A 25,354-nucleotide genomic window follows, 5' to 3' on the forward strand; every position below is an offset into this window, starting at 1 on the left:
TGTATATTCTTCAGGAGTTTGGGATTAATTTGACTAATAGTATTAATCACACATTTTTAGTTAAAATGAAGTAAAAACTATTCATTAGTTTAATTAAATTACTGTGTGTTAACTGTACTTTGTAGAAATTGATAGAACTGTCTCAATTACAGTTTGTTACCTCAATTGCTGTAATTTGAGTTGGATGAACAGAAAAAAAGATAAACTAACACAAATATATTACAATGTGCTAACATAGTTTTTTTGAGTTGGGTCTAAACATATTTATTGGATGGAAATTCTGCCTCCTATTTAATTGAGTTAGTCCAATTCGTTATTTTTTGGAGGGTTTAATGAAATTAATTTGTGTTACCTGTAGAGTTGATAGACCCATCTCAATTATATTTTTTTACCTCATTTAGATTAATTTGAGTTGGATTAACAGGAAAAGAACACGATCAACTAACACAAATATATTACAATGTACAAACATACTTTTTGTGACTTGGGGCTAAACATTTTAATTGGATGGAAATTCTGCCAACAATTTAATTTCGTTAGTCCAATGAGTTATTTTTTTCAGTGCGGTGTGCATCCTTTTGTGTGCGATCAAAGCGACCTTTTCAGCAAAACTCTGGCCACAAATGGAGCAAAGGAAGGGTTTTTCTCCTGTGTGTATCCTCATGTGCGACACCACGTTTGTCTTTTTGGAGAAGCTTTTGTGACAAACGGAGCAGGTGAAAGGCTTCTCTCCCGTGTGTGTCCTCCTGTGCGACAGCATGTTGGTCTTTTTCATGAACGTTTTGCTGCAAACCGAGCAACTGAAAGGTTTTTCTCCCATGTGCATTTTCATGTGTTATAGGTGACATTGCTTTTTCGAGAAAAGCTGTCGCCGCAAACGGCGCAAATGTGCCTTTTTTCGCCTGTGTGCGTTGGGGTATATGCAACACCAAAGTTGAATGGTGATAGAATGTTTTCCCGCAAACTAAGCAGCCAAAGGGTTTCTCCGCGGTGTGCGTTTTCATATGTGACAGCATGTGTGGCCTTTGATTACTGAGCAACTGAAGGGTTTTTCTCCCGTGTGCGTCCTCGTGTGTGCGAACATCGTTGAGCGGTGAGAAAATGTTTTATCGCAAACTGAGCATTTGAAAGGTTTTTCTCCCGTGTGTGTCCTTTAGTGCGACACCACGTTTGCCTTTTGAGTAAATCCTTTACCGCAAACGGAACAAGTGAAAGGTTTTTCCGGCAGGTGTGTTTTCATGTGTGTGATGATACTTGACTTTCGAGACATTAGTTTGCCGCATACGGAGCAACTAAAAGGGTTTTCGTCTGTATGTGTCCTCATGTGTTGAGTCAAATCCCTCTTAGAATAAAAGCTTTTCGCACAAACTGAGCAAGTGAAACGTTCTTTACCCATTTTCTTTTGAGAGCATTCAGAGGGTTTGTTGTCGTGTCTCAAAGGTTCTTGGATTTGGTCCCCGCCTTCAGCCTCACTGTCGGATAGCGGGGCTAAGAGGTTATTTGATGGTGATCCTCCACAGCGGTCGCCATCAGCTTCTGTCGTTGTGTGGTGTGGGGAGCCGCCGTCTGGAAGCTCCGCCCCTCCATTCTCCTCCTCTCTTGGATGTGGATGACGCTGCATGTACTCGGGAGGCTCCTTGTCGTGGTCTTCAGTCTTCACAGAGACGACAATAAGTGGCAACTCGGCGAGATCAGGGATAGACTCTCTTTACTGAGCGATCCAGAGTTCCTCCTCTTCCTCTTTGACCTGGAGGGCCGGAATAACCATGGTGTTGCCACATAATGAATGAATGAGTGGAGCCCCCAAGTTCAACACTTTTATTTGTCATTTTACAGTCCAAAGTATGTCAAACGGGTGAGATCGACTGCCTCATAGAAATTACGTCAGCTCCTGGCCACAAAATGAATAGGTAAATACTTCCACATTACATATTTGTCATTAGTTATGCAGAAATATATTATTGGCGGAAGAAATGTGTTACAAAGCGCCACAATTACATTGTAAATGTCTAACCCGCTCCACTCACCGTATTCCTGGATACGCATGCGTCAAATGCTTGACATACCAAACAAATACCAAGCCAATAAATCGAAGTTTTCATATACTGTGTGCTTTAGGTATCTCATAGTAACTGATAAAGGAGACACAAAGTATAATATCTTCATTATCGTGAAGTCCTGTGGCGAAAAAACACCGCAGCGTCACATATTTTCGGTTTTAACTGAGCGTGCGCGCTCCCGAGGTGGATGCAAAATCCGGCAGGCATGCAAAACTCGGCACAACACCGGCAGGCATGCAAAACTCGGCACAACACCGAGATCCTCCTGCTTCACAATGGCGCTCACCCGCGGTCGCTCAGGGGGATGTTCTTCTTGACGACTCGTCACCTGCTGCACCTCTACGGTACACAAACAACACAGATGCGCTTTAGGCACAACTCAGTCTGCACCGATTGTATTTCCTTGTTTCCATGTCGGCTCCATGCAATTCTCGATCCGATGCTTTTAAGAGGCGGGGTCATAAAAGTCGACTAACTTGAGTTCTTCTTGGATGAAATGGTCTCTCTGCAAGCTCTGCTTATGTGTTAACATTGTCTATGCGTAAGGGAAAGCCACATTTGCTTTTCCAAAGGCGCAAACATTGGATGGTTTAACACCAGAATCCAACATTCTAATCCATTTATAGGTCAGAACAGGGGGGAAAGCATCATAGGTCCCCTTCAATAAAATGAATTAAAAAATTAATTCATGAAAATGTTCAGCATAAAATCGTGTTAAAAATTTGATTCCACAAAATTATAAGAAAAAAAAAACAACGAATTGACAGCGAATGTGACGTGCGTGTCACGTCAGAGCAGGAAGTGGGCGGGATATCTACCTACTCTAGCCATCTATCTAGCTTTAATGTTTGATTTGGTGTAAAGTATGTTTAGTACAAGTAGGATCATATGGAACCATTGCCTATAAAGTCGCCACCAACACCAAGTAGTACGGTGCATGCGTGTCCCAATGTGATGCACATTTGTTTACATCGCCATCTTGGATTTTGGTAAACAACTGTGCGGTAATTTCAAATATAAATCCGGTTCGCGTGGTCTGCGACACAATGGTTACCGAATATGCAAACATACCTTCTACGTTTAGCACGATGGGAGTCTTGCTAGCTTCCGGGGTAGAAAGTTCCTCCCCGCACGACGCCATCGTCCCTTCAAACTGCCCGAGTATTTCATCAGCCAGTCGCTCCTTCCGCAACTCTTTCAATGTACGGAATGTACTCGATCCCCACTTGAGTCGACTTCGTCCCTTTTGTCGTTTTTTTTTTACAGACGCAAACTTCTGCCGTTTTTTCTTCTTCGATTCGAGAGACACGTGACGACACACTGCCGCTATCTTGCGGCATTATGGAAAACTGCTCAAAAGCGGAGCCGAGTTGGAAAGATGTCGCCGTCTTTATTGTCGAGACAAGCAATAAAATGAGTCATGGCGGTGCATGGAAAAGAAGTACACAAGGAATTGAATAAAATGTCCGAATAATAATAATAATAACCTCAAATAAAATACATTCAAACATGACATCAAGATAATAGAACATAAAACATCAACAGCAAAAGTCGTTTGTATGTTGTACTTCATCCCTTTTTCTCAAAACAAAGCCCATAACTTTGTTTCTCAAGACTGACATACCGATTTTATGTGCACATTTGGAGGTAAATTTGGGGGCCTGTTGATTTATCCTAATCAATCATGAATTTACCACCGGCACAGGAGAAGCAGAGAATGGAGGGAGAGGAGCCACCTGGCATGGCCCAACAAGGTGCACTGTATTCGGGCACATGCGCCGAGCAGTCGGCGTGACTCCACGGAGGCAAACCTTTTGCACTTTTCAAATGCCGTGGCATTGGACTTCCAGGTGGCGGATAAGGTTTTCCGCCCAACGTCGGGCCTTCTTCTTCAAGTGAACGTTTGTGATCAGGCAGGAAAAAAACCCTCGCATATTCCGAGTAATGTCGCCTGTTGGAGCATTTTTTTAATTTACAGAAATCACAGCTATTTTTAATCTTAGCGGTTTGACGTAGGGCAGAGGGATATTGAATATCAATATACGTATATCCCCATATTTTTAGAAAAAAGTCAAATATATGTGCAAAGTTTTACTAAAATGTAAACAATCTTCGAGAAAAATAGCCGCTGAAATAAAATAGTACATATTATCTTGTTAAAATAAATACAGAAATCTTGCTGCAGTCCCGGTCGTCTCTGCAGACGGGTTAGCGCCGTTAGCGCTTCCATCTAGCATTCCCATGACGACAGACGGTAAAGATGGTTGATACACAGCAACCTTAATACCGTCTTTTTGGTGCTTCACTCCCGCCAGGCAGCCTCTCCACCGCCATATCTCCATAGCGGGGATCTCCGTCGCTCGGTGTAGCGAAGGCGTCTGACGTTGGTGGATGTGACAATCTTTTATTCGCCGTTGTGTGTCTGCAAGTGTGCCATCAAACTTCTCTTATAAAAATAACTTTTACCACAAAGCGAACAACTAAAAGTTTTTTCTCCCGTGTGTGTCCGCATGTGCGCCGTCAGATCTCTCTTATAAGAATAGCTTTTACCGCAGACTGAGCAATGAAATGGTTTTTCACCGGTGTGTATTCCTTTGTGCGCAATCAGGGTGACCTTATCCACGAAACTTTCGCCACAAACTAAGCACATGAAAGGTTTTTCTCCGGTGTGTATCCTGATGTGCGCTACCAAATTTGACCTTTGGGAGAATCTTTTGCCGCACTGCGAACAGCCGTAAGGTCTTTCTCCAGTGTGCGTTCTCATGTGTTGCGTGACATTGCGCTTTCGAGAAAAACTGTCGCCGCAAACTGAGCATCTGAAAGGTTTTTCCCCTGTGTGTGTTCTCATGTGCGATACCACACCCGAATGCCGAGAGAATCTTTGGCCGCAAATGGAGCATCTAAAGGGTTTTTCTCCCGTGTGTGTTCTCTTGTGTGCCACCATCACGCCCTTCTGAGCAAAGCCTTTACCACAAACTGAACAACTGAAAGGTTTTTCCACCAAATGTGTTTTGGTGTGTGTTACGAGAACTGACTTTCGAGAAAATCTTTTGCCGCATATTGAGCAACTAAAGAGTTTTTCTTCAGGATGCGCTCTCGCATGTCGCGTCAAATCGCTGTTAGAAGAGAAAGATTCACTGCAAACGGAGCAGGTAAAGCAGGTCTTCTCTTTCCAGTGTTCAGGGTGTTGGTTGCCGGTGTGAGTCCTCATATCAGCTTCCCAGTCCGCATCGCTGCTCAAAGCTTCCTGGCTGCCGTCAGCCTCGGGAGAGTGCAATGTTGTGCCGTCGCTGTCTGATAGCGGCACTAAGAGGCTGTCCTCATGCTCTTCGGTCTTCACAGAGACACCAGTCAGAGGCAACGTGGTGAGATCAGCTTTTTCTGGCACTAAAAGACTCTTTTCCTCCTTAAGGTGGGGGGGCCGAGGATCCTCCTGCTTCACAGGGATGCTCCCCACCTGCAGTTCAGCGGCACGTTCTTCTTGATGACCCATCAGCTGCTGTACGTCTTCACGGTCGTCCGTCTTCACGGAGACACCACTCAATGGCCCCGGCCCGAGAAGACACTCTCCATCCTGAGTGATCCAGAGTTTCTCTTCTTCCTCTTTAATATGGGGGGGCCGGGGATCCTCCTGCTTCAAAGTGGAGCTCTGACACGGCAGCTGACAGCCGATCGGCTGCTGGACGTCTGCAGGACATGCAAACAACTTTAGGTCAAACATGTCAAAGATGACAGAGTCCCTCCATTCATACTCTACTAGCCTGAAGTCCCCCCCCCCCCCAAGTGAACTTTCGCCTACAATTGATGGCACACGGGGGTTAAAGAACTTGGCAGAGGGGCCGCCTCTCATCAGGTCATCAAACTGAACGACATACTTCCTCGTGGTGCAACAAAACAACACAACGCATCCACAGCAGGTGAACCCATCACGTAAAATAGCATTGTTGTTTTGTTGCTGCAGATTCCATCTGACGAGTTCCTGTGTGCCACGGTAGCACCGGAAGCCATGTTGCCAGCTCCAGCTTTGGTCTTAAACGTCTAACCCGCCATCTTGCAGTTTACACCAACTGAACTGTAGAACCGGTTAACGCCGCCTCTTTGGCTCCGTATATTTGCGACCGAAAGAGTGCCGTAACGACGGCGAACACGTTAAACACACCTCCATTGCGTTGCACAGATTGAGTCTTGCTAACAGTTTCCAGTTGTTGCCGACGCCCCTCGTCCTCTCTCCTTCGAGAAACTTCCTCCTCGTACGACGCCATTGTTCTTTCAAACAGCTCGAATGCTTCATCGGCTGCCTCCATTAGCCCCTCCTTCGACAACTATTACAATATTTCAATATTTTGTGGTTTGTTTGATTGTTTGCTCAAGTCCGCCTTGTCACCTTCGCCTTTTATCTTGTGTTATGCCAACTTCCGTAGTTTTCTTCTTTACGGAAGCTAAAGCATCCAAGCCGCACCGCTGCCATCTGACGGTGGTATTGAAGATTGCAGCTGCAACGTTGTCTACTTCAGTGTTTTTCAACCTTGTTTGAGCCACGGCACGTTTTTTTACATTGGAAAAATCTTGTGGCACACCACTAACCAAAAATGTTACAAAATGTCACCACGACCTCACACGTGCACCAATAAGTCTATCGGAGGAACAAGGTTGGTGTTGCCACACGGACCAATATTACATTGCTCTGCCAGTCTTTACACCACAGACACTCGACAGTAGCGACGTTTTTACATGACCAGTTTTTCTCTTTCCAAATGACCTTTCGGGAAACAATGGTATCCATAGAATGGAATATTCCAATCTCTTGTCTACATGCGCCGTGAAAATCAACCAGAATAGGCAATGGGGCATGCGCAGAAAAACGTAAACATCAACATCACGTGATACCGACTTCCCCAAGTTTTCTTCCACTTGTTGGAATAACTCTGTAGTCAGTTTTTCGTCTGTCCAGTCTTGAAATTTAGTTTGAATCAAAAACAAACTTTGCTTAGTCCAGTGCCGATTGCTCGCCTCCATTTTTAAAACTGAAGAACGCCTGGATCTGCGTGTTACGTCATATCTGAGCATGCGCTGAAAGAACGCACCCGGGATAAATTTAAACAGGAAAAGATCAAATTCAATCTTGCTAATATTTTATAATTAAACTCAGGACATGTTTTATATAGATATGTATTTTCTTTTTTAATAAAACTGCACTTGTGAATAAAGTATAGAAGGGTTTAGATCAGGGGTGGGCAAACTTTTGACTCGCGGCCGCATTGATATGACAAAATTTACGGGGGGGCAGACTATATATTTTACACGTAACAGTCCACCTGGTATTATTGTATCTGTAAAATTGTCATGCAATCTGCTATTATTATTTAGTATTTCATATTTATATTTAAATATTTTAAAAATAATAAAATATTATAATAATTACAATAAAATTAAAATAATAATTATTACATTATTATTATGTAAAATATGCAAATATAACAATAATATTATATATAATTAATATAATAATTAGCATTAATATAATAATTATACTAATCATAATAGTTATAATAATAATTATAATAATCTAATAATAATAATTATTATTATTGTTATTATTATTATTATGTGCTTGTGTCCCTTTTTTCAGGAGCACTTTGTAAACAACAGACCATGTCAAAAAACGAAATTGATAAAACCATCAAAAGGTTGGCTCAGGCCATGATGCCAGGTTGTATGTTGAGTTTAAATGAAATACTTTGGAAAGATTGGGCGGGCCGTATTCAAACACTTGGCGGGCCGGATGTGGCCCCCGGGCCGTAGTTTGCCCACCCCTGGTTTAGATTCTGTTTCACAGATGGCGCTAATGCACACAAAAGCTGCTTGCCAACCGCCAATAAACAACAGAAGAAGAAAAATACCACGAAGAAGAAGACACCCTGACAACTTTCCGTTTGAGCGGGCACAAGATGCCTCAATCGGATTGGTTAATGGAATATTCCATCCCTGTTCAATTCTTTCTGTTTGAGCAAATAAACCAAATGCAATTGTAATATTTGGGTCCATATTCATAGCTATTGACATAATATTTGCAAATGATGATTAATAAATGTTAATGATAAAAAAGTGATATTGGATAATTCCTCACGGCACACCTGACGGTTTCTCAAGGTACACGAGTGTGCCGCGGCACAGTGGTTGAAAATCACTGCTCTACTTCATAGGCAGCATACTCAGTTTCATCGTGTTTAGAGTTCATCCTGGTTGTTTTGTTTATTAGATTTGATGCACATTTCAATGAAATAAATGCAGAATAAGCACAAAATGGAACTTATGAGGTACAGTACAGGTAGTAAAATAAAATGTAGAAATAATTGGCGGTCTAACTGTGCCCAACGAGAAAATTCCAAAGCTTTGTCCTTTTCTAGTTCAGGTAAAATAACTGGAGACATATGTTTGCAGTAATGGTATCAAAAAAAAACCTGTTTACTACCTTCGAAATACAATTTCTAACATGATTAGCGCCCTCTACACAAAATAACCATGCTACTAAAACAATGTCTTTTTAGGAGCATGGAGCTGAAATATTAAATAACAAAATATTTTCAAGAAACGTTTTAATATTCTGAGAAACAAACAAAACAAAAAGTTGTCATTTTTGGTGGTGGTGGTGGTGGGGGGGTTATAATATTATGGGATGACAGCCAAAATATCCCAAAAACAACATTTCCAAAGAATATTTAAGAAGAAAGTTGATATATTTGGAAAATAACAACAAACATGGGCGGGGGCGGGGGGTCTCCTCTTGGCATATGCAGGCATATCCCTTTGAGGCTCTTTTGCGATGAAGGCCTATATAAATAAACTTTACTAGTTCTAGAGGCATTGACTCGTTCTATAGAGGACTTGACCCGTTCTACAGAGGACCTGACCCGTTCTACAGAGGATGTGACTTGTTCTATCGAGGACGTGACTAGGTCTAGAGGACTTGACTCGTTTTATAGAGGACGTGACTCGTTCTATAGAGGACTGGACTCATTCTATGGAGGACTGGACTCATTCTATGGAGGACTGGACTAGTTCTATGGAGGACGTGACTAGTTCTAGAGGACTTGGCTAGTTCTAGAGGACTTGGCTAGTTCTAGAGGACTTCACTCGTTCTATAGAGGACGTGACTCGTTCTATAGAGGACTTGACTTGTTCGTTCTAGAGATGAGGCTGAGACGGACGTTTTTCATCACGAAGATGCTAATTACAGCAGTGAACCGTATTAAGTGTTGCTTAAGCTTCTTATCAAGTAAAGTCGCTGAAATAAACTTGATGTGTCGGTGCAGTGCAAAGACGTGGATCCCCCCCCACCCCGAAGTGACAAAAAAAAGTCTGTGGTGTTTTGCATACGGTGATACCCACAATTCCGACAGTCGCTGTTGTGGTCGCTGGTTCAAAGCTCCCCCTTGTACGACGCCGTCACTCTTTCCAACATATTCTATGTTCTCGCCATGTCTCCTGTTTTAGTGGCCGTCTGGAGCCCCGAGGTCCATCCGTGTCGTCCTCAGCCAATCAGAACCGAGGTTGTTAGCAAGTCAGTGTTTCTTACGAGCTTAAGACATGGTTGGAAGCTACAAGGATCATGACTTCCGAGGCGACCATGGCTCAGTTGGACCTTTTAGGAAAACGTTATTCTCCATTGTGCGAGCGCAAGTGTGCCATCAAATTGTTGTGCCGAGTGAAGGTTTTCTCACAAAGTGAACAAGAGTATGGTTTTTCTCCTGTGTGCGTCCTGGCGTGTGACACCATGTATGACCTCCGAGAGAATGTTTTCCCACAAACCAAGCAACTGTAGGGTTTTTCTCCGGTGTGCGTTCTCATGTGGGACACCATTGCGACATTTTGAGAGAATCCTTTACCACAAAACGAACAACGAAAAGGTTTTTCTCCAGTGTGTGTTCTCATGTGCGTGATGACAGTGGACTTCCGCGGGAATCTTTTGCCACAAACTGTGCAGCTGAAAGGTTTTTCCCCAGTGTGAGTCCGCATGTGTCGAGTCAGGTCGCCCCTTTTAGGAAATCCTTTAGCGCAAACGGAGCAAGTCAAACGTTCTTTACGTGTGTGTTTGTTGCCAGTCTGAGTCCTTGTGTTGCCTTCACAGTCCGTACCGCTGCTCAAAGGTTCCTCAAAAGCTTCTTGGGTGTCGTCCCCGTCTTCAGCCTCGGGGGAGTCGGACGTGTTGTCACTATCTGATAGAGGGGCGAAGAGCTTGTCTGCTTCCTTTTCATGGTCTTCCGTCTTCACAGAGAAACCAGTCAGTGGGAACTCCCACTCTTGAAGACGCTCCCCTTCCTGAGTGATCCAGACTTCCTCCTTTTCTTCTTTGACGTGGGGGGGCTGGGGATCCTCCTGCAGCCGAGGGGGGCGTCCTTCTTGACGACCAATCAACCGCTGGACGCCTGCAGAGCACAAGCGACCCAAACATGTCAAATATTACATCATCCATCAAATACGTTCGAGCAGCTCAAAAGGTCAGAAAAATAAAACTCAGCCAAGAACTCTTTGGAAAAGAACACACATCGATATAACGTCCCACCGTGGGCAATGAATGTTACATCACAAGGTGAAGCAAACCCGACGAGGGGTCCCGACGAGGGGTCCCGACAAGGGGTCCCGACGGGGGGTCCCGACGGGGGCAGTGGCCCCCAACATCCTGAAAGGAAAGACGTTTGGAACCACCAGGATTCTTTCTAGAGCTGGACAACCATTTCAACCGGGCAATCGGGAGAGGCAGGCAGAACAAGAGCGAGCACTCCAACAGGGCGCAAACGGAGGACTCTTGGACCTTCTCTGGTCATCACCTGACCAGTACCATCCCTACAGTGATGCACGATGGCGGGAACATCATCAACATCAGGACCTGAGACACTCAAAAAAATGCTCCTGACCTCAGTGGGGCGGGGGGTCATCTTTCAGGAGGTCCAAGATCCTAAGCATGCAGCGACGATTGAGACACTTTTTAATAAGCCGAGCCAAAAGAACCGGCTCTCTAAAAAGAACCGGAATTGCCATGACGAGCAGCAGAGCTGTCACGTGACCACCGAGTAGTTTTAAGAATTGGTTGATCGAAATGTCAGCATGGCTGCCACCCGTTTTAACATGTCGAAGACGAAGCACAAACGTTTTTCTCTGAGTTTTGATCTCACTAATACTGACTTTTTAGAAAAGCCTATTATAATATAAATGTGTTGCAAAAAGAAGAACAGTAAACATGCCTTCCACAGGTCGGCTCATATGAGTCTTGCTAACAGCTTCCAGTTGTCGTCGATGCCGCTCCTTTTCCTCTCTCGTCCGACAAAGTTCCGCCTCGTAGGACGCGATCGTTCTTTCAAACAGCGCGAATATTTCGTCAGCCGCCACCATGAGTCGCTCCTTCACCAATTCTTTTAGCATTTTGGTGTTTCCTCTCATCAATTCCAGTAAACAGCCGCTTGATGGGTTGCTAATTTTAGCCTGTTTTCCTCTTCTGACTTCCACCCTTTTCTCCTTCGACGGCGGGTGAAAAAAATCCGCCACGGCACACTGCCATCTCGCGGCCGCACCGAAGACTGCGCCAAATCGCCACAACCCAAATTGCGTTTACTCAGAGGATGTGAGCCGTTTGCGCCCTGATTTTCGACGCACACTCGTGTAGTCTGAAAGGAAGACCTTGTTAGAAAATCAACTTTTTTGTTTTTAGAGCTGTTAATGTAACGCCATGGTACAATATTAATATAGATGTGCAATATTTCTGAATTCATACACCACAGCTAATTCAGAATATAAATTCCGTTTTATTTTCTCTTTTTTAACTATGTTTTTATTATATGTCTTTACTCCTTTTAAAATGGTTTTATTATTTGTCTTTCTTCTTTTATTTTGCAAGAAAGATGTTTGCACATAATTTGGTTGTCCCGTACCGAGACAATAAAGCAGGGCTCGACAATAACGATGTACCGATGGCCCGGGGCAAGTTAAAACAAAATTCGGGCAAGTAAATCCAATCAGTGATATTCCCGTCGGGCAAGTGCACTTTAGCATGCCATACATGTTTTTTTTAAAGCGGTTCTTGTTGGGTGTTGGTAAAACACGGACTGCGTAATTCCGGTGGTAATTTGCAAACCAATCCTTGCAAATCTTGAAATGGACCAATCAGAATCGTTTATTTAGACCGCGGTCCGCAATCCACAGTCCGCGTTTTACCCACACCCGTTGTTTGCGATCAACCAATCAGCGATCGTTTGACTACGAAAACATCCATCATGGCGTCGAGGCCAACATCGTCTAATTCTGAAGGAAACAGCAAAAAGTGATGAACCAGTGCCTCCTAAACAAGTATTTTATTAGCGGCAGCAAATCAAATGATGGCCCAGGTGAGTGAATCACATTGCTGTGACAATTTGAAGTGGTCACAATGAAACACCACCCATTAGATCCAATACCAAGTGCTGATTTTGCACAAGCTACAAAATCTAGCGCTTCCATTTCTCTGTGGATTTTCCTCACCTTTGCTTCACAAATTATTGTTTGACCATTGAGCTTTTTTTTCTGGATTAAAAACACTTTACTAGTACACAAATGTGTCTATTCAATAATGTTTCATTGTGGTGCACAACTTATATCACTGCTTACTACGACTACGATGTGTAAGGTATTATTTATTTTATTTATTTGAAATTCTCATTATGGCAGTCTTTTCATTTTACATGGGGCAAGTTCGGGCAAGTAGTTCTCACCTTAAGGATTCCCTATGGGCAAGTCATTTTGGTTTTTAATGTAGAGCCCTGTAAAGTTTCTGATTCAGATTTCTTATTTGCTTCAGTTGTTGTTTAGTACACGGACTTGGACACTTGGACACATCCCATATCGTACACACAGCCGATCTTCTCGTGTGAGCAATCAAAAGGTTTTTCACCTGTGTGTACTCACAGTGGCGCCTCGGTTAACATCCGCCTCGGTTTGCGAGTGTTTCAGTTAACATCAAAATTTTTGCTGAAATTTTGCCCTCTTTGTTCAGCATCCAAAAAAATGCAGATCTTCTCGTGTGAGCAATCAAAAGGTTTTCTCCTGTGTGTACTCATATAGTGGTGCTTTGGTTAACATCCGCCTCAGTTAGCACATTTTTCAGTTAACTTCCAACGTTTTTGATCTCTTGTTTAGCCTCAAAAATCGCGTTTGTTTTGTTTACTCCGCATCACTGAGTCGGACCGTCTGGAAGGGATTCATGACGTTAAAGGGGACCTACAATGCTTTGTCCACTAATGTAGCCAGAATGTTGGATTCTGGTGTTAAACCATGCCAACGTTTCAGATCATGAGGTTTGCGTATTTGGAAGTGAGGCCTGAAAGAAGGTTTATTCGCCGTAACAAACGCTTGTTAGGTTGGACGGAAGCAAAAGACAAACATTTGGTGCCGATTTATAACAGCCAGGTCAAAATTGCACAGTTTCAATGTATTATGTATATTATACATACTATATGTACGTATATTAACTGCATATGTCAGTGTATTAATACTCAGGGAGTCACTAGATTTGACATTCATTTGAGTGAAGTGAAATGAAGAAAAATGTCGCAACTGCGTAACAAATCAAGGCGGGTGCGGTTGAAATGTTTATTGTCTCACAAATGATACAAAACTATATAATTGTCCACATTTTTGAGACCAAATAAACCACTAATCTTATGATCATGAATAATAATAATAATAATAATGCAATATTTCCTTTAACAAGTCATTTTTCACTGTTGGAATTGGCGTTGGTGACATATGTTTTCTGTACTGTCTGTCAAACGCTTGCTACAACTGTATTCAACGCACACCACCACTTTTTACGCTGGTCCGTCTGGATTTACTCTGCATCTCCATGTTTTCTTCCCCGGTGAGCAACTTAGTTCCGTTACCTTTAAATAATAAATACTATAGCAAGTATACTGAAAGAGGAAAGAAAGTCAACTATCCCACTCACCGTAGGTCTGTGAATGCATTCTGACTGCTGATTGGATGAACGAGGAAAGGACAAGGAGGACCTCTCAGCAGCAACCCTAAAATACATGCTGGGACTTTTACGTCTCAAAATACCAGAGAAATCTCCCAACGCCAGCAGGAAAAGTATACAAAATAAAAGTAAAAAAGGTCGCTATTGTGGAAATTTTTTCTATCATCCTAAGTAGGATAGAGAATGCCTGAAATACTAAATATATACCTCTGGCAGTTTTTATTACCTTTGCAAAACAAAGGGGTCAGACAACACACAGTATGCATGGCGGTCTGTAGGTGTCTGGCCAAGAGTGGCCTCTTGGCGGGAACTTTTATACTCCATAGCATGCAAATGAATTACATTACAATAGAAAAGAGACATTCATGTCACTCCCCCAATGCCACCCTCATGTATGGGGGTTAGCCTACACACCCATTCCTCTGGCACGGTTTGTCACACCCATGTGAGATAACCTCCTAGGGTCAACCATTTAGTGGGACCTCTTGATGTCCCCTGTCCCGTGAAGGTAGAGCTTTGATCAAAGAATGACCTCCTCCGACACTGCCCCTAACCCCAGGTTACAGATAGCCTCCTGCTGTGCCACCATCCTTGAAGGAACAGCAGGATGTGCTCGGATGCAAGCGTTGAAGCTCTACAAAAGGCCGTAAAGTAATTCACACAATGTGTAACCTATGTTATACCTGTGAAATATAAAATTTTCCATCACACTCGCCAAGAGGATTTGGAAAGTTGCCAGATTTAGCAAGAAAATGTCCAAGTCTGGAAGCCATTCACGGATGGAGAACACATGGAAAAAAATGTGAATAAAAATATCAGAGACGAGGAAAATATAAAAAAAAAAACATATGGAGGCCGGCGAAATTATCCAGGCTATTTTCATTGATGGGGTGTTCTAGTCTTGCAACCTCTTGCGACCCCCCTGATTAATAGTAATAATTATAGTAACAGCAATGGTGACACTGTCAATAGTAGATTCATACAGCTTCCATTTGTGGCGCCACAATATCTTGGAGCCCAAGAGGGAATCCGGCAGCAGCTCTCCCTTCCTTCCTACGTGGCTTTTATCCCAAAATGGCCGTTTCCTCTCCATCGTGTGTCTGCATGTGAGCTGTCAGACCTTTCTTATAAGAATAACCTTTCCCGCAAACGCTGCAACTAAAAGCTTTTTCCCCCGTGTGTGTTTTCCTGTGCTTCAGCATGTTTGCTTTTTGGGAGAATCTTTCGCCACAAACCGAGCAACTAAAGGGTTTTTCTCCCGTGTGCGTTCTCATGTGGGACACCATTGTATACTTATGAGGGAATCTTTTCCCGCAAACTGAGCAACTAAAGGGTTTTTCTCCCGTATGTGTTTTCATGTGTTTCTTCAAAGTGGACCTCTGTGCAAATTTATCGCCACAGACCGAGCACACAAAAGGTTTCTCTCCAGTGTGCGTCCTCATGTGTGTGATGATATTTGACTTCTGGTGGAAGCTTTTGCCACAAACCGAACAAATGAAGGGTTTTTCTCCCGTGTGCGTCAGCATGTGTCGGCCCAGATCGCCCTTTTTGGGAAATCCTTTCGCACAAACTGAGCAGGTCAACCCGTTTTTACCCATCTTCTTTCTAGAGCATTCAGAGTGCTTGCTGTCGCCCCGAGTCCTCACGTCACCTTCACTGTCTGTGTCGCTGCTCAAAGGTCCCTGGGTCCCGCCGCGGGAGTTGGACCTTGTGTCGTCTCCGTCTGATAGCGGTGCCAGAAGGTCGCCTGCTTGTGGTTCGTCTTCGTGGTCTTCAGCCTTCACAGAGACCACCGTCAGTGGCAACTTGGCAAGATCGGCCCCCTCCCACCCAAGACGACGCCCTCCGTCCTGAGGGGTCCAAAGTTCCGCCTCTTCCTTTTTAACACGGGGGGGCTGCTGGACGTCTGCCACACACAAATCGGAATATTTCACGAAGAGATCTTCTACATGAAATTATTAATTAATTAATTGTGAATTATTGTGAACTTTGACCTTGGATTACTGGGAGTCTAGGGACACACAACTCTGACGAGGAGATTTTAACATTCGGTTCAAGAAAATCAATGACTGGACCAACTTTTCAACTGAACTGAGGACCAAAACAATGCGGGCGTGTTTTGAAACGTTCCCTGTCCCACAAATTCTCCAAGTTCGGCCTCATTTCCGGAAGCAATGCCATGGGGGTAGTCTCACTCGGGGAACATGGCGGTTTACGACACAAGGGATGTTTACAGTGATTATAGCCAAAGTTTCTCCAAGGAAGAAACATTCGGAGATGAAATAGAAAACCGCAGATCATGACTCAATTATTTTTTATCGTTCTGTTACTTTTATAGCCCGTGTATCTAAATGCGTATAAGCCGAACAAACACAAGGCAATACAAATGTGTCCTGTACAGGTTTACACTGGCCGCCATCTTGCCTTATATGTCAACACTGGCCTTAAATTATGAATAATATCGGTAATATGAATACAAGGCCATTTAAATGATTCAGAAGATCAGTGCACGCATAAAAATACCTTCAACGTGAGTCTTGCAGACAACTTCCAATTGTCGTCTTTGTCGCTCGTTCTCCTCTTTTGTTCGACAAAGTTCCTCCTCGTAAGACGCGATCGTTCTTTCAAACAGCCCGAATATTTCCTCGGCTGCCGCCAAGAGTCGCTCCTTCACCAACTCTTTCAACATTTTAATGCTGTCCTTTATCGACCACACTTGAACAGCGTCGCCGATAATAACTGTCGATCTCTCCTTCCCACTTCCGCCTTTTGTCTTCTTTGGTTTTACGGGAGCGACAGCATCCGTGGTGTCACACTGCCGCCATCTTGCGGCCTTAATGAAAACTGCTCACGACGACAGGTGGGGAAGAAAGAGGCGATGGGGTGTCGAAGTAATCGTTATACGGTGACTTTGGAAATCAGGTTTTGTTAATATAAATATATGATTTATTTATGTACGACAAGCAAAGTATCGGCTTGACGTGGAATGGCCAAACGTGTCCCACTGAACTCAAATCATTGGAAGCGCTGCTGGGGGGTTGTGGTTGAGAAGGGCCGTGGCCGATGGAATGCATGATGGGAAAAAGTTCAAATAATTTGTTATTTTAAATACTGATACTCCGAGTTGCTGTGGGATTATTTTAGCGTCTTATATTGAGCAATGACCTCCTGCGATTTCCGACGTGGCGAGTTCCCTAGCTTGTGATTCCTCACCGACAGTGCGAGCGGCCCAGCTTGGAAACATTAGTAAAGAAAATGGACAAGGGCACCCAGTCTTAGTTGTAGAACTTACCAACTGTGGAATGATGTGGACTTCCTGAATCAGCTGATTGACCGCTACCTCTTCCTGCATGAGGGATAACATGGGGGCTTGTAGCTGGGACAGCAGCTTCAACCTCGGTCGGACATCCAGGTTGATGGAGTCAAGAGTGGTGACTACCTGGAATACTTAGCTGAGCATCAGCGCCCAAGGGACCATAATCCGGACGAGGGGGGGCCTTTGGCTTTAAAGCCAAGGGACCCCGCTGCGGCTAAAGGAAAACATCTCGACCAGCGATTTAGTCGACAAAAACATTTTAGTCTAGTTTTAGTAAAATCGGGTACAATCATACAATATAGTAAATACCAATTTGTTTAGGCCACGATTTAAACTGTGTGTTGTCATGTGTTTCTTCAAAGTGGACATCTGAGCAAATTTCTTCCCACAAATTGAGCACAAAAAAGGTTTTTCTCCAGTGTGCGTCCTCGTGTGTGATGATATTCGACTTCCTGTGGAAGGTTTTTACTGCAAACGGAACAAGTAGCGGGTATTTTCGCTGTGTGCGTCGGCATGTGTCGGTTTAAATTGGCCTTTATACACTCAAAAAATAAATGTTTAGCCTCAACAACAAAAAAAATCAACCCAACAATTTCCATTAGCCTTAGTTATGACAACTTAATTTGAAGTTGCTTTGAACAAACAAACAATATAGCATTGCACGAATTAGCTTTTCCTCTTCACTCAAAGATTATTTTAAGTAATGCTTAGTGAATAATTGTTCGTTATTAAAAGTTCGTATCTCAAAAAAATATGTTAAGTCAACTGACTTAATCATTTTATTCAAAGTAGTTTTCATTTGTTGTTTACTTAATTATAATAACAATGCACACAGCTTTTTAAGTACCAGTAACTATATATATATATATCTTAGCAACCCAGTTTGTGTAGAAGTATCATATCTACAAAGTTTGCACTCACAACCCATATTTCAAAACAATGACACATGTGACAAATGTAAATCTGATTGAAGTCATATACAATGCATCCGGAAAGTATTCACAGCGCTTCACTTTTTCCACATTTTGTCATGTTACAGCCTCATTCCAAATTGTATTAATTTAATCTCTTACCTCAAAATTCTACACAAAATACTCCATTATGACAATGTGAAAACGTTTTTTTTTTTTGACTTTTTTTTAATTTATTAAAAATAGAAAACAAAGAAATCACATTTACATAAGTATTCACCGCCTTTGCCATGAAGCTCAAAATTGAGCTCAGGTGCATCTTTTTTCTACTGATCATCCTTGTGATCTTTCTACAGCTTAATTGGAGTCCACCTGCAGTAAATTCAGTTGATTGGACATGATTTGGAAATATAATAACTGTCTATATAAGGTCCCACAGTTGACTGTGCATGTCAGAGCACAAACACCAAGCATGAAGTCAAAAGAACTGTCTGTAGACCTGCGAGACAGGATTGTCTTGAGGCACAAATCTGGGGAAGGATACAGAAAAATTTCTGCTGCTTTGAAGGTCCCAATGAGCACAGTGGCCTCCATTATTCGTAAATGGAAGACGTTTGGAACCACCAGGACTCTTCCTAGAGCTGGCCGGCCTTCTAAACTGAGCGATCGGGGAAGAAGGGCCTTAGTCAGGGAGGTGACTAAGGCCCCGATGGTCACTCTGTCAGAGCTCCAGCGTTCCTCTGTGGAGAGAGGAGAGCCTTCCAGAAGGACAACCATCTCTGCAGCAATCCACCAATCAGGCCTGTATGGTAGAGTGGCCAGACGAAAGCCACTCCTTAGTAAAAGGAACATGGCAGCCCGTCTGGAATTTGCCAAAAAGCACCTGAATGACTCTCAGACCATGAGAAACAAAATTCTCTGGTCTGATGGCTTTCGGACCTTTTTCTGTATCCTTCCCCAGATTTGTGCCTCAAGACAATCCTGTCTCGCAAGTCTACAGACAGTTCTTTTGACTTCATGCTTGGTGTTTGTGCTCTGACATGCACAGTCAACTGTGGGACCTTATATAGACAGTTATTATATTTCCAAATCATGTCCAATCAACTGAATTTACTGCAGATGGACTCCAATTAAGCTGTAGAAAGATCTCAAGGATGATCAGTGGAAAAAAGATGCACCTGAGCTCAATTTTGAGCTTCATGGCAAAGGCTGTGAATACTTATGTAAATGTGATTTTTTTGTTTTCTATTTTTAATAAATTCAAAACATGTCAAAAAAACTTTTTTCACATTGTCATAATGGAGTATTTTGTATAGAATTTTGAGGTAAGAGATTAAATTAATACAATTTGGAATGAGGCTGTAACATGACAAAATGTGGAAAAAGTGAAGCGCTGTGAATACTTTCTGGATGCACTGTAAGTTTACATCATTGCATTTACATGATGATAAATTTCCACCTCCAGAACAGATAGACAAGATAAAGAATTTACTTACTACTTTGATTCTTCTAAGAACATCAGACCACGATTTGGGGGAAAGTCCAGCTGCACATGTGGGAAAAAAAAAAATATATATATATATATATATATATATATATATATATATATATATATATAATTATGTTTAAATATATGTAGAAAAAATGTGGTACTCAGGTAACAGTGCTGTAACTTAGTTAGCAGTCACATGGTTAAACAAGCTCTGGGGAAGAGCACAGCTACACATGTGAATGAACACAGCTAAACTAGCTCAGGGAAAGAATACAACTAACATGTGGTAACAGTGCTATAGAAGCTAGCTGTCACATGGTTAAACAAGCTAAATTTTACTTATCTCAATGAAGTCTACTGTGACTTATTTAAACCCATCACTTCAGTAACAATTAGAAATACATTTTACTCACCATGAAATGTTGCTTCAGCCTCCTGCACTGTCTTGTAGGTGTCACGGGTTGTCCAGGGTTGGGCCCCAGATGCAGAGGAAGGCCAACAGGAGTTGCAGTTTAAGTCTTTTAATAGGCAAAGTCCAAGACAAAACGGCCCAGAGGGCAACACAAGGTGGTGGCGAGGAAAGGCACGGTGACAAACAAAAAATCTCGCCACAGAGCACAGCTAACAGAGATTATCATATAGGACAGCGGGAGACTGGCTGGACGGCTTGGGAGAGCTGGGTACACTGATGCGCCAATAGGTTAGCAGGAAACAACAACGAGGAACCAGCAAATCCCGCTGCAAGCGGCGGCCTTAAATGGGCAGTTGATTAGATGGGCTTCAGGTGTGCCCAGTCCACTCCCGCCCACGAAGCTGCACAGAGGAAGGGCTAAAGACACGTACAATTGGATATGGGCCGATGTACCTGGGTTGGAGCTTCTTTGAGTCCGTGTGGAGCGGTAGGTCCCGAGACGAGAGCCACACCCTCTGTCCAATCTTGTAATCTGGGGCGGCCGAACGGTGGCGGTTGGCCAACCGCTGGTTCCGCTCGGAGGTGCGGCCCAGCGCGGCCCGGGTGTTGTGCCATGCCCGGCGAGCACGTCTAAGGTGGGCTGCCACTGAAGGGACAGCAGACTCTGACTCCAGTGAGGGGAAAGCCTGGGGTTGGTATCCATATGCCACATGGAATGGTGAGAGGCCCGTGGTTGAGCTGACCAGCGAGTTGCGAGCGTATTCAATCCAAGGGAGATTAAAGGACCAAGAGGCGGGTTGCTGATGGCAGACGCAACGGATGGCCGCCTCCAGGTCCTGGTTGGCTCTCTCCGTTTGGCCGTTGGACTGGGGGTGGTAACCCGAGGACAGGCTGGGTGAAGCACCAAGGGACTTGCAAAAAGCCTTCCAGACTGCTGAAGTAAATTGGGGGCCCCTGTCCGAGACGATGTCCAAGGGGATACCATGCAGTCTGAAGGCATGGTGGACCAACAGGTCAGCCGTCTCCAGGGTAGACGGGAGTTTGGGGAGGGCGACGAAATGAGCCATCTTCGAGAACCTGTCGACCAGCGTGAGTATGACCGTGTTGCCATTGGATGGAGGGAGGCAAGTGACGACGTCCAGAGCCACATGGGACCACGGGCGGGAGGGAATGGGTAGTGGGTGCAGCAACCCAGCTGGAAGCTGGTGGGAGGACTTGTTCCGAGCACAGATGGGACAGGCTGCCACAAACTCCCGTACGTCCGCTCGGAAGGAAGGCCACCAGAACCGCTGTGCCAAGAGGAAGGCGGTGCGCAACGCCCCCGGATGGTACGCCAGCTTGGACTCGTGTGCCCAGCGGAGGACCTCAGGTCGGAGTCCTGGGACAACGAACAGGCGCCCCGCCGGGCAGCCGTTGGGCAGGGTGACCTTCTCCATGGCGTCGGCCACTTGCCTCTCCACGTCCCACTGGAGGGCATCGGAAAACATGGAAAAACAAACCAGGAGAAGGCAGGAACTAGCAAGCTGGAGGCAGGAGCAGAACTGTGACAGTAGGAGATGGAACTTAAAATGGAAAGGTTAATGTTGAGAAAAATTATGTTACCAAGCTCATTTTATTAAGTCATGGCAACTTCAAAAATTTTGTTTTAAGCTTACCAACAATAAAATTTGAGTGTATATGACATGCTAAATTAAGTTCATGTAATAGCCAACATTATTATTTGAACATAACTTAAAAAATAAAATTAGCAACTTTGAAAGTTTATCTAAATGTCAGGTTGAAAACCCCAACACTTGTAAAAACACTGTCTGTACAAAAGAAGACGCAGAGAGATGGTTTCTTTTTACTTGCAAGAAGAGTGATCAGGAACCGTTCAGTAACAATTCGCCACCTCACTCTGAAGCAGTTCCTGCCCTCTTGCCTTTTTATTGAAGGAAGGCCCTGGTTACAATCAGTTTTCTGAGGGAAGGGGGGTTTAATTATTCCAGTTGAAACCAGTTTCTTTGTACAACATGTTATCCATAATGTGTGGACAATCTTCATCCTTGACATGTGATTCTCTGGTGATACACACATACCCTTTGAGGTCATCTACTTCTGACCCGTGCCTGTGTCCCCTCAGGGTGTTAAAAACTATCTGCTGAGGGATGTTCTGTCTTCCCTTAATCACGATGTACTCACGAGTGCAGGCGTCACAGCATTAATCTTACATTGTTATGTGAGTGATATCAAGCACATGTACAGCGTTAATCTTACTTTGTTATGTGAGTGATACGAAATGTTTGTAGGTCATAAAGAAAAATAGGTCATAAGAATATAGTAAAAATAGGTCATAAGAATATAGTAAAAATAGGTCATAAGAATATAGTAAAAATAGAATAACTTTATGTACAATTATTCCAACACTAAATCAATTAATTACATTTTTTACATTGCTTTTGTATTAAATCAAGTGGTGTACGAAATCTTTTATCACAAACCGAGCAGGCAAAACATTTAGAGTGTTTGTCGTCAGTCCTGATATCACCTTCACAGTCCGTATCGCTGCTCAAAGGTTCTTGGACATCGCTTGCGTATTCAGCCGCAGGGGGTGTGACGTCGTGTCGTCTGATAGCGGCGCAAAAAGGTTGTCTCCTTGCGGTTCTTCTTCATGGCCTTTGGTCTTTACAGGGAGACCAGTCAGTGGCAGGGTGATGGCGCAGCGTCAGACGTTCTTCCATGGGTGCTTCATCCTGTTGTTCCTTCTATGAACATTATTGGTTCATAAAAGCATACACGGATACGGCTGATATCGTTGTTATTGAATATTTGGGAAAATATTTGGCCAGTTACATGAAGTCATACGAGTTTAAGTCCTACTATGATGAAAAAAAACAATCAATAAAGTTGGATTTTTTTTAATGAATTCAAAATTGTCAGAAATACAAGAAGAAAACTGGCATAGTCGGAAAATAAAAAAGGAACAGCATAGGAGAAAAACAGCTGCAATTTTATGGGAATAAAGTCAAACATTGACGCACTTTTACAAAAATAATAAAGTCATGATAATTACAGCGTTGAAACAACCCACAGCAAAAACTAATGAAAAGTACATCTTTTTTGCTTTTGCACCCCTGATGGAACCCAATCTGCTACACATGCACGTGTACATTAGCCGCCATCTTGGATTATGTATTTGTACCATCATTTAATAGCGATAATAGACACAAACATCACTTTTAGCATATTTAGCTAGAGAGTAATCAAAATGACATTTATGACCCCCCAGGGCACCCCATGGGCGGCATTGCATGTGATTTATGATCCCCCAGGGGTGACATTGTTTCCTTTGCTGTCGATATGACGCCATCGCATGTGATTAACGACCTCCCAGGGGCGATATCGTTTCCTTTGCTGTAGCTATGACGACATTGTCTTGTGATTTACGACCCCCCAGGGTGGCATCGCACCCGCCGCCGCAGCTGTATCAGGATATGACATCATCACCCGGCCAAGGCCTAGCATCAAAAACACCGGAAATCAAAGGATAATTCGGATTAAACATTGGAGTTGTCTTAATATATGCCCGTGTGTGTGTGGGGGGGGGTCTCTTGCCCCTTCTTCCCTGTTTTTTTTTTTAACCTCATTTAAATTAAACAAATGAATATCAAAATTTAGAGAGAGACAAAAACAGCAGCAACAACAAGAATTCCCATAACAACAACAGTGACAAACAGAACTGCATCAGTTAAATGTCAATGATGGCTAAGGGTCACAATGGAGATGATATCAGTGAAATGAAACAGTCCAACTTACCAGTAGTAATAGTAACAATGAAGACATGAACCGTGATAGTAAACGCAATTACAGCCATTTAGTTACAGTAATTAAAATCTCACTGCTTGACATAATTATTACTGTAATAATAGCATACCAATAGCATATAGACATCAGGGATAAGATGGTAGATTGTGTAGAGAAGCACCCATGTGCTGTGAGTGTCCATATGGAGGTGTGTACTTCTGTGTATATATTCATATATGTGTGGTAAGTGTGCTCGTCTATGTGAATGCGTGTGTGTGAATGTGTAATTTTCACTGAGAATGACAAAAGGGGGGACTGCCTTCTACCACCCAGTAAACCCCGCCCCGCGCAGCCAGGTCAAGCCCCCACCGCCAGAGATCCCCTGGCCCCGTGCATGCGGGCAAAGCCAGGGCCGACTCCCCAAGACCCGCCCCCGAATGTATAGTTATAATAAAACTAATAATTATTTATTTAAGTATTTAAAACAATAAACACGCGCACACCCCATCCACTCAATATGCACACACGCAAGCACACACCGTGACGGCGTCCGGGGCGTCATAGGGTGGGGGACCCAGACCCACAACCAGGCCCCGAGTCCAGGGAGATACGGACCGCCAAGGGATAGCACCCCCAGACCGCCCTCGACCACGGCGTCGGGGCTACGGCAGTGTGGCAGACAAAGGAGCGGCGAGCTCATTGAATGGATCACAGAGGATTACCATGTCTAAGAAGCAGATCTCATGCCTTAACAATGAAATATTTGGATTTGGAAACGCACAAAAGGAATGACGCCAGTTTGTAGGAGCTTAACAGCAGCACTAATATAGAATAGACTTCACCAGCAAATATTTTGAGAGCTTTACTGTTTTGTATCTAAAGTCGTTTTCAAACATTTACAAAGGGGCCAATGTGGTGCCCGTGGGCAGGTAGCCCTCATGACCTGGGATGGTTTTTCTTTCGGTTTCCGATTATTGTGTAAGATTGTAAGATATGTAAGATTGCTAGAAAGAAATGCATTCTGATATACAAAATGTGAGTTGTGGCAACCGGTATTTTTTTAATGTTCTGGTGAAACACGCATATTTGGCTTGTTTGGGTTGAAACTATGAAAATAAACGGGACAAAAATTTGTAGCTATTGGCCTGTTTGTTTGGTAAAAGTAGTTCTCGCAAGAAACACGCAGGTTTACATGATCTAGCCCACAACCTAATGCATAAAGCTAACAATAATCTATTGCCTAAAAATGCCATCCAATACTTCTCACCAAGTGAGGAGAAATATGATCTCAGGGGAAAACTACATTTGACTACAACTACAAGGATGAGGGAATTCAAGAAACAATACAAGCAGTTGATGTTTGCTAAATACAAGGA

General features: G+C 43.4%; 2 protein-coding genes across 2 annotated transcripts in view; both read right to left on the reverse strand.

Annotated features, from left to right (window-relative positions):
- Nucleotides 1-3,437: 3,437 nt before the first annotated feature.
- LOC131127599 (uncharacterized) lies at nt 3,438-6,500 on the reverse strand. The gene is made up of 2 exons (XM_058069655.2): nt 6,220-6,500; nt 3,438-5,747 (listed from the first exon to the last, which is right to left on the reverse strand). Exons 1-2 carry the CDS (start codon nt 6,362-6,364, stop codon nt 4,465-4,467), a joined length of 1,428 nt encoding a protein of 475 aa, XP_057925638.2. The 5' UTR covers nt 6,365-6,500; the 3' UTR covers nt 3,438-4,464.
- A 1,507-nt stretch (nt 6,501-8,007) lies between these two features.
- LOC131127621 (uncharacterized) overlaps nt 8,008-25,354 on the reverse strand; it is a 29,830-nt gene continuing 12,483 nt past the window's right edge. The window contains exons 7-15 of the mRNA XM_078789263.1: nt 23,682-23,692; nt 20,627-21,661; nt 17,357-17,503; nt 17,282-17,297; nt 16,588-16,908; nt 15,144-15,970; nt 13,265-13,277; nt 11,303-11,635; nt 8,008-10,486 (exon numbers count right to left, since the gene is read on the reverse strand). Of these exons, the coding sequence (XP_078645389.1) occupies nt 9,717-10,486; nt 11,303-11,635; nt 13,265-13,277; nt 15,144-15,970; nt 16,588-16,908; nt 17,282-17,297; nt 17,357-17,503; nt 20,627-21,661; nt 23,682-23,692 (3,473 nt within the window). The 3' untranslated portion in view covers nt 8,008-9,716. The remainder of the gene's footprint in view (nt 10,487-11,302; nt 11,636-13,264; nt 13,278-15,143; nt 15,971-16,587; nt 16,909-17,281; nt 17,298-17,356; nt 17,504-20,626; nt 21,662-23,681; nt 23,693-25,354) is intronic.

The sequence above is a fragment of the Doryrhamphus excisus genome, linkage group LG3 (assembly GCF_037039965.1).
Source record: "Doryrhamphus excisus strain RoL-2023G ecotype Guam linkage group LG3, RoL_Dexc_Guam_v1.1, whole genome shotgun sequence".
In the NCBI taxonomy this organism is placed as follows: Eukaryota; Metazoa; Chordata; class Actinopteri; order Syngnathiformes; family Syngnathidae; genus Doryrhamphus; species Doryrhamphus excisus.